The 8,319-nt window shown below is 62.7% G+C and overlaps 1 protein-coding gene across 1 annotated transcript in view; it reads left to right on the top strand.

The window, feature by feature from the left end:
* Positions 1-8,189, top strand: part of OSBPL5 (oxysterol binding protein like 5) — a 42,272-nt gene extending 34,083 nt beyond the window's left edge. Inside the window, exons 17-24 of the mRNA XM_006910988.3 lie at positions 2,209-2,306; positions 2,742-2,831; positions 2,919-3,055; positions 3,510-3,695; positions 4,001-4,127; positions 4,973-5,108; positions 5,263-5,365; positions 7,064-8,189. Of these exons, the coding sequence (XP_006911050.1) occupies positions 2,209-2,306; positions 2,742-2,831; positions 2,919-3,055; positions 3,510-3,695; positions 4,001-4,127; positions 4,973-5,108; positions 5,263-5,365; positions 7,064-7,202 (1,016 nt within the window). The 3' untranslated portion in view covers positions 7,203-8,189. The remainder of the gene's footprint in view (positions 1-2,208; positions 2,307-2,741; positions 2,832-2,918; positions 3,056-3,509; positions 3,696-4,000; positions 4,128-4,972; positions 5,109-5,262; positions 5,366-7,063) is intronic.
* Positions 8,190-8,319: the final 130 nt, after the last annotated feature.

The raw sequence follows: 8,319 nt of genomic DNA, 5'->3' as shown, positions 1-8,319 counted from the left end.
TCTCCCCCTTTGCCTCCCTCTCTTCCTTCTCCTTCATGTTAGTTTTTTCCCTCCCAAGTCGTTTCTCACATTTTTTTGCTTGCTCGTCTGCTCGTCAGTGCGTTCAAAACACCATCACATATGTTTTCACCGTTTTGACATGGAATACTTCATATGTGCGTGTACAGCGAACCCCCGTGCACCGCGACACAGCAGGCCGCCAATCTCGTTCGCTTCGTACCCTACATGTTCCCCTGTCTGATTGATTCGCAGTAAATCCCACGCATAGTGTCATCTGTGCCTCAGCGTGAGGGTTCCCCACGGTGAGGGTTCCCTTCTTAGTCATAACCACACACTGTCATTACACCCACAGAAACAATCGAGGCTGTTTCCGCAATGCCATCAGATACGCGGTCAGGGTTCAGAGTCCCCCGGCTGTCGTGTGTGCGTGCCATTCGGGTGCATACGTGAGCAGGGTTCTAAGTAAGGTTCGGGCTTTGTGCTGCGTCATGCTGTCTCCTGCACCTGTTCTCGCCTTAGGTGTGTTCGTTGAAGGAAGGAGGTCATTTCCTTGTAACACTTCCTCCGGGGCGGGTTGCGTTCCGTGGGGTCACTGAATGGGTTCCTCTGTCCTAGGTGTTTCTTGTAAACTGGAAGTTGCCCTTATCTCTAGAGGTTAGGTCACTTCCAGGGAGTCTTCCAGCCAGACACCTACGAGGTGGCTTCGTGTCTCACCGTGGTCTGTGTGGTGAATCTCGCGGAGGCCCTCAGAGCCCAAATCTGCTCACGTGTTAGGCGTTGCAAGCTGGAGGTGCTCATGTGGCCAGCAGGGAGTTTCCGTGGGCAGATCCCCCACCCCCCGCCACCTCGTCCCCTGCGAGGGTGCCCAGGCAGTTCAGTGCCTATAAGACAAATGCTGGATTTTTTCTCTTTTCAAAATGATTTTTTTTCTCCCCTGGTGTCCCCCAAAGGTGACTTTGTGAGGTCGTTACTGCTTTGGGTCTTGTGATCAGAGCCTGTCTGGTCCCTGGAGCGATCTCAGCTGGTGTCCCTACTCATGCTCATTGTGCCATCGTGGCCACCGGACCGGCTCCCGGGCCCTTTGTACGTGGCCTTGACAGTCTGCTTCCTTCATCACGGAGACGGGGAACTGGCCGTGTCCCCAGGCGGCCCCAGGTTCCTCCCAGGAGGAAGTGGTATTCAGAGATCACAATATGTGGGCCACATCTGTGTTTCCCCAGTGGTGTTTTCTATGGCCTTCCAGTGACCACAACATAGAAAGCTTTTTTTTTTTTTTTAAGATTATAACAGTTCACGAGTTCACACGTGCATTTCCCATGCAGATTTAAGACGTTTAATTTGGAAGTGAAACGTCTGAGCCGTCTCTTCCCCACACCAAAAGGGACACCACGTCGCACACACAGCGGTCAGAGTGACAGGTCCCACCTGCCACCAATGGGCCGTGACTGAAACGGTGTGTGGCTCGATCTGTGCGATTGTCCTGTCCTAAGTGTGTCCCTCTGGGTTGGGTAAGGTCACCCTGCGGGGTCGTGCCACCCAGTGGATACCCACTCCGGGTCTTTGGTTTCATTGTGATTTCTAGGAATTGCTTTTTTTTCTTTCATTTTTTTTTTATAATTATGTAAATGAACTACTTTGTGGTTCCAAAGTCCAAATGACGAAACCTGGTACAGTCAGAGAAGGCCAGGGTCTCTCTCGGCCCCCGCCCCACCGGTGGAGGACCGGGGTCCCGCACACCCCGCTCTGCGGCGGCGCAGCTTGAGGAGCCCCACACCCCGGCCGCACACAGCTCCCGGCCCTCTGCAGCTTTTCCGTCGTGCACGCAGCGGGCCGTGGCGGGGGGCGGGGGGTCTTTCCAGCCTTTTGCTATTGCAGTTAGCTCGGTTGTTGTCCTTTTGTGAAAGAGACGATTTTTCTAAGAGTTTTCGAGTGGGAACGCTGCCTTCCTGTGATTAGATAAAGTGCTGCATATAGCCAGGAATGGAAGGTTCGGTCTTTCCTTAATTAAATAACATATGTAATAGTTAAAATAATAGTGATGATGAGTCGGGCCGTCCTGGGCACAGCGGTGAGCAGGGGAGACGCCTCCCGTAGGAGGCGCTAAATGAAGGTGACTCTGCAAGGGGCGGGCGCGTCTCCTGGACAGAGCAGCTGGGTCGGGCCTTGGCAGGGCCTGGGGGCTGACCCCCGATGCCTGCTGTGTCTCAGGAATCCTGTACGGCACCATGACCATGGAGCTGGGCGGCAGAGTGACCATCGCATGCAAGCAGAGCGGCTTGCAAGCTGAGCTGGAGTTCAAGCTCAAGGTAGTGCTGGGGCCGGGGAGCAGTGAGCCCGTGGGGATCCCCCGACCTCTCTGTGCCCTGGAGGTGGTTTCCTGAGCAAGTGCACATGGGGTGTAGCTCTTGGTGCCCCAAGGTTCTGCAGGAGGAACCCGGCCACAGGCCACATAGCGGAGCAGGACAGAACCACGATGGGGCCTGGGGGGGACCTTGCATCCTTGAGGTCAAGGCTGAGGCATTGGACGAGCGTGGCCACCGCTAGCTTTGGGTCCCGTCCTGGCTGGGGTCCCATGCACTGGGGGCTGAGACCCCACACTCCCATGAGGGCGGCCACTCCACGCCTCACGAGGATGCACTTCTGGCAGGCGCCCCCTCCTCCCCAGCTCAGCGAGGGGTGCACGGGTGTGGGGAGAGGCCGCTGCCCCTCACTGACATCTGTCTCGGGGGGGGTCCCCTCAGCCTTTCTTTGGGGGCAGCACGAGCATCAACCAGATCTCGGGGAAGATTGTGGCAGGGCAGGAGGTCCTGGCGCGTCTCTCTGGACACTGGGTAAGAGGCCGCCCTTGGGGCGGGCACGGTGGCCACTGGGCACGGGACGCCGGGGGTGCACCTGACCCCACCCGGCGTCCGCGGCAGGACCGGGAAGTGTTTCTCGAGGAGGAGGGGCGTGGAGGCCCGGAGCTCTTCTGGGACCCCAGCGGGGAGGCCCGCGGGCAGAGGCTGAAGCGGCACACGGTGCTGCTGGACGAGCAGACAGAGCTGGAGTCGGAGAGGTGAGGCCACCCGGCCCCGGGGTCTCCGCTGACCCCCGCCGGGGTGGCTGGGTGGGCAGGGCTGCGGCGCTATGAGCAAGTGCCCCGGATGTCCCTGGCAGGGAGGGTAGGCCTCAGAGTGGGCCCCCTTGTGGCAGATGACGTCCTGCCAGGGGCAGCTGGAGGGAGCGAGAGCGAGGCCTGAGGGAGAGCCAGCTCTGGGGTCCGTCACTGTGGGCATATGACCAGCAGCTCCACACGGAGCACCCTGCTGGCAGGAGACACGAGCTCAGCATAGGTGAGAACCGTCTCATGGTGAATAAACAGCCTCCCAGGAGACACAGGTGCCCAGATGAGCAGTGAGCTCCCTGTTATTGGAAGCAATCAAGTGGAGGTTACTCTAAGCCTCCCCTCCGATGCTGAGGGGGCGTGGCTGCCCAGGTCCCCTCGCTCAGAGCAGATGCCCTGCCTGCAGGCTCTGGCAGCACGTCACCAGGGCCATCAGGGAGGGTGACCAGCACAAGGCCACACAGGAGAAGTTCTCCCTGGAGGAGGCACAGCGGCAGCAGACCCGCGAGCGGCAGCAGAGCCTCACGCCTTGGACGCCCCAGCTGTTCCGCCTGGACCCCGCCACCCAGGAGTGGCGCTACAGACACGAGAAGTGAGTGCTGGCGTGTGGTGGCCCCCAGGCCTGTGGCGGGCGGGACCAGCAGGCTGCCCAGCCCTGGGCCCGAGAGCCAGCAGGGCTTCCTGCTCCCTGGAGGAGTGAGTGATGGGGGCGGGGGTCACATAGGGCGTCTCCCCGCCCCCGCTGGCCCTCTGCGCGGGCCCCGCACATGAGTGCGAGCTACTGTCACTCTCCCGGGGGCTCTGACTGCTGCCGGGGTGCTGAGGCTGGGCTACGAGGGCGTCCCCTCGCCTCGAGGGCCACCGTCCCTACCAACAGATGCCCTCTGGACCCTCCAGCTACAGCCCCTGGGACCCCCTGAAGGACATCGCCCAGTTTGAACAAGATGGGGTTCTGCACACCCTTCAGCGGGAGACCCCGGCCCGCCAGACCCGCTTCATGGGCAGCCCAGGGCCCCGGCGCCAGGTCAGCATCCCCAAGGGCCCTGCCCGGGGCGTTCTCAGCAGTGGAAGGGGACGGTGAGATGCAGGTGTGGCCGCCACCTCCAACCCCCCCTCCCGCCCATGTGGTCCTCCTCCTTCCCGTGCCCTGCTTTGTCACACTGTTACACCCTCCCCAGCCCCCCGGCCCCTCCCCTTCCCCGCAGGGGACCCAACATGCCTGGCCTTTCAGGACACTCAGTTCCCAGTGTCCCCCAGCGTGCAGGGCACTGTGCCAGTGAACTGGCCCCGGCCTGCTGCTCCCAGGGCCGCCACTGTGGTGGTACAGCACATGAGCCCGCTCCACAGGTCAGGAGGCTGAGTCAGAACAGCTGGGCACTTGCCCAGGTAGGAGGAGGGGACCAGCACGTACACAGACGCACGGACGCACAGACGCACAGACGCCATCCCAGGGCCTCGGAGGGTGGGACGGAAGGCGGGAGGCTGCAGGGGCCAGGAGCTCCTGACACAGCAGCCGGGCACGCGTGATGAGGGCGTGCGTGATGAGGAAGCAAGCGTGTCCTCCACGGTGCCACACAGCTGCTGGCCACCATGTGTGCCGAGCAGCGCCTGCAGCCGACGGCGGCTTGCTGACCCCGGCCCCGCTGCCATGCCCGGTCACCAGTGAGGAAGGCGAGGCCGGTGCAGCCGACACCAGCGGCTCCCTCCTCCGCCAGCCCGCTCTTTAGAAAGAGAACTCGCCGCCATGTCCCCAAGGCCAGCGGCACCCCAGCAGGTGTCCGCCGGGCAGCTGCACTCCCAGGCCTCCGAGGATGTGGTGGGGGTGGGCGTGGGTGGGCTCCTGGCCGCAGCGGTGCCGTCTCTCTCCAGGGGCCTGGCCCAGACTGGCGGCTCCGCAAGGCCAGTGACCAGCCCTCCGGCCACAGCCAGGCCACCGAGAGCAGCGGTTCTACTCCTGAGTCCTGCCCAGAGCTGTCGGATGAGGACGATGGCTTCTTTGCTCCTGGTGAGTCCTCCTGGGGAGCTGGGGAGCTGGGCGTGACCCCAGGACCCCACACGCCGGCTCCCCGGACATCTTAGCTCATCCTCGATTCTCCCGTCCCCTTCCATCCCGTGACCCCTTGTGCCCTGGGCGCTGCAATTGGCGCTGGCCATCCCAGGCAGCGAGAGCCCGTGCCCTCGGTGTGGGAAGGAGGCAAGGCGGCTGCGGGCCCTGCACGAGGCCATCCTGTCCATCCGCGAGGCCCAGCAGGAACTCCACAGGTAGGCCTGAGTCTGGGGCCCAGCCGAGCTGGATGCTGGGAGGGCCAGGGCTGGGCAGGGGCCAGGGCTGGGCAGGAGCCAGGGCTGGGCAGGGACCAGGGCTGGGCAGGGACCAGGGCTGGGCAGGGGCCAGGGCTGGGCAGGGGCCAGGGATGGGCGGGAGAGCCAGGGACGGGGAGCATCCAGATGTCGCTCCAGAGCCAGGACTCTTGGGACTTGCAAAAGGTCTGGATGCAGGTGAGGGCAGAAGGAAGCACCCCTGGGCTCTGCCCCCTCAACTGCCGGCAGCTGGCAGGGCGTTCTGTGTGAGCGGGCTTAGTTGGGATGCTCGGTGCATGCAGAGCTGGAGAGGGCCCGGAGCCCAGAGGACACACTTGCCGGCAGCAGCTGCCCCGGCATCTCCAGGTTCACCGCTGAGTTCGCAGCACCCTTCACAGTAGACCCTCAGGAGAGGGCGGGTGAGCGAGGGCGTGAGCAGGGAGAGTCCGAGAGGCCCTCTCTGTGGCCACGGCGGATGTGGGCCAGCTGGGCCTCGTGGGCCCCTCCACCAGCAGACAGCCCCGACGTGGAGCAGGGCTATAGTTTCCGGGTCTCTCCAAAGCCCGCTTCCTGGTTCAGTCCAGGTGACGGGACTCGCTGGCTGTAGGACCTCTGGCGGTCGTGTCTCGGTCTCCCCCTCTGTAAGATAGGGTGACAGTACCGCTCCTGGGCGAGGTGCAGATGGTGCAGGGGGCTGAGCTCTGCCTAGCACCCAGCCAGCATTGGGTGGCTGTTAGTTTTAAGGGCAGTTAAGAAAGCTAAAACCGAATGCCAATGACGAGGCCCCTGTGACATGCCTTTGTCATAGCCTGTTCCTTAGTGAGGCTGTGCAGGGCACCAAGAGAAAGGGAGCCTGACCCTCTGGAAGAATGTGGGGGGGAGAGGAATGCCACCCACGTATTCAGGGAGGGCTTCCTGGAGGAAGAAACAGGTCGGCGGGGAGGAGCTGGAGGAGAGGAGAGCACAGGCCAGTCCTCAGAGTGGCAGCCACCACAGGAGGGCCCTGCTGGGAGGAGGGGCCCAGATGGTGGAGCTGGGCCCGGAGGCCTGGGGACTGGGGAGGGTCAGAGAGGCCACCTACTGCCACCGAGGAGGCTTGCTGCCCAGTCCACAGACCAGGCGGCTTGAACCACACTCACTGTCCCCGGTTCTGGAGGCCGAAGCTCGAGCTCCAATGTGGGCAGGCGGTTTGCCCCAAGGCCTCGCTCCTGGGCGTGTGGACAGCGTCTCCTCCCTGTGTCCCGCATGGTCGTCCCTCTGTGTATGTCTGTGTCCTGACCTCTTGTGAGGACACAGCCACATTGGACTTGGGCCCGCCCCAGTGACCCCGTTTTACCTCCATGACCTTTCTTTGTCACCTCTTTAAAGGTCTCATCTCCAAACAGTCACATTCTGAGGTCCTAGGGGTTGGGGCTCCAACATAAGTTTAGGGGGGACACAACTCAGGCCATCTCAGCAGGTGGGTGGGAGGCTACAAGGGGCCCAGCGCCCACAGCCCCGACCTCTCCCTGCAATGTGCCCAGGAGGCCCAGTGCAGCCGCTGTCCCCTGAGGTCCCTGTCCTAACGTGCGCCCCACCCCCACACACACCGATGTCCCTGGAGGGCAGGGGTGTACCACCCTGCCTGGCTGGCTGAGCCGCTGCGCCCTGTCCTTGCAGACACCTCTCAGCCATGCTGAGCTCCACGGCAAGGGCCAGGCAGGCACCGGCCACCGGCCTCCTGCAGAGACCCCGCTCCTGGTTCCTGCTCTGCGTGTTCCTGGCATGTCAGCTGCTCATCAACTACATCCTCACCTAAGAGCCCTTTGGGGCAGTGTGGCCAACCCCTGTGGAACTCGGCCGGCCCCTGCCCCCTCCCTGGCACCAGCACTTTAAACCAGCCCCAGCGTGGCAGAGAGATGCAGAGCACAGCCGCTGTGGACAGAGGGGCCGCGGCAGCAGGAGGGGCCTGGGGGCGGCCCGGCCCCGCCCTGGGGAGGCACTGCTCTCCCACAGGACCCCGTGCCCAGCGCCGGCCTTAATGCTCAAGCCAAACGCCACTCGCCATGCGACACGCTCCTGGTCATCTCCCTCGCCATTTCCAGTCCGGGCTCTGCTCGCCACATGGGATTGATGGAGACGGGGAGGAGGGCGTGCCACAACCGGACGGCCACTCCCCAGGGCTGGGTGGGCACGGGGTCCAGGAGCGAACCAGGGGTCCCCAGGGCCTCCTTGGTCCTGATGCGCAGACTGCGCCGTCCCGAGACCCTGCCCGTGGCGCCCTGGAGGGGACTGGGGTGACACTGGGCTTCTCCGAGGGGGCTCTGGGAGTTTTGTCATGCCATTTGGATGGGAGCCCAGGGTATTTATGCACCTGCCACACCTCCCACAACCCCCCATCACGCCCGATCGTGCCAAGGCGGTGTGGCCACGTGTGCTCGACGGTGGCTCGGCTGGCTGACACAGGGCTCATACGGGGAGGCCCAAGTGCGCTGCCTTGCTCAGAATGATGCGTGCTCTTCCTGTCCTATACTTTTTTAATAAATGCAATCGCAATACTTGAGGCAGGCCGCAAGCAGCGTCTGACGTTGGGCCTCCGCTCCCGAGTCAGGTGCCACGTGTGTGTGCACGTGTGTGTACGTGCGTGTGAACACCCGCACACATAGGTACACATGGAGCCTTAAACTATGTCGTGGCCTCTGAGCCGATCGCCTCATTTTCCCGTTTTGGTATCCATGTTCTCGTCCACCTCCATTGAGGGACGTGTCTGTGCTCTGTTCCTTGAGATAAATGTCACATGCTTTGAGTGTTGTTTTCTTGGGAGACTTCTGGAATGTGGGGGGATGGGAGGGTGGAGGGGATGTTTCTAGGGAGAGACTCAATGCCAACAGGGGGCAGTTCCCTCAATGAGCCAACCGAGGACACTACAGGGAGCC

Source organism: Pteropus alecto, unplaced genomic scaffold (assembly GCF_000325575.1).
Source record: "Pteropus alecto unplaced genomic scaffold, ASM32557v1 scaffold43, whole genome shotgun sequence".
NCBI lineage: Eukaryota > Metazoa > Chordata > Mammalia > Chiroptera > Pteropodidae > Pteropus > Pteropus alecto.
The sequence above is the reverse complement of the archived record's forward strand: the minus strand, read 5'-3'. Positions and strand labels throughout refer to the sequence as shown.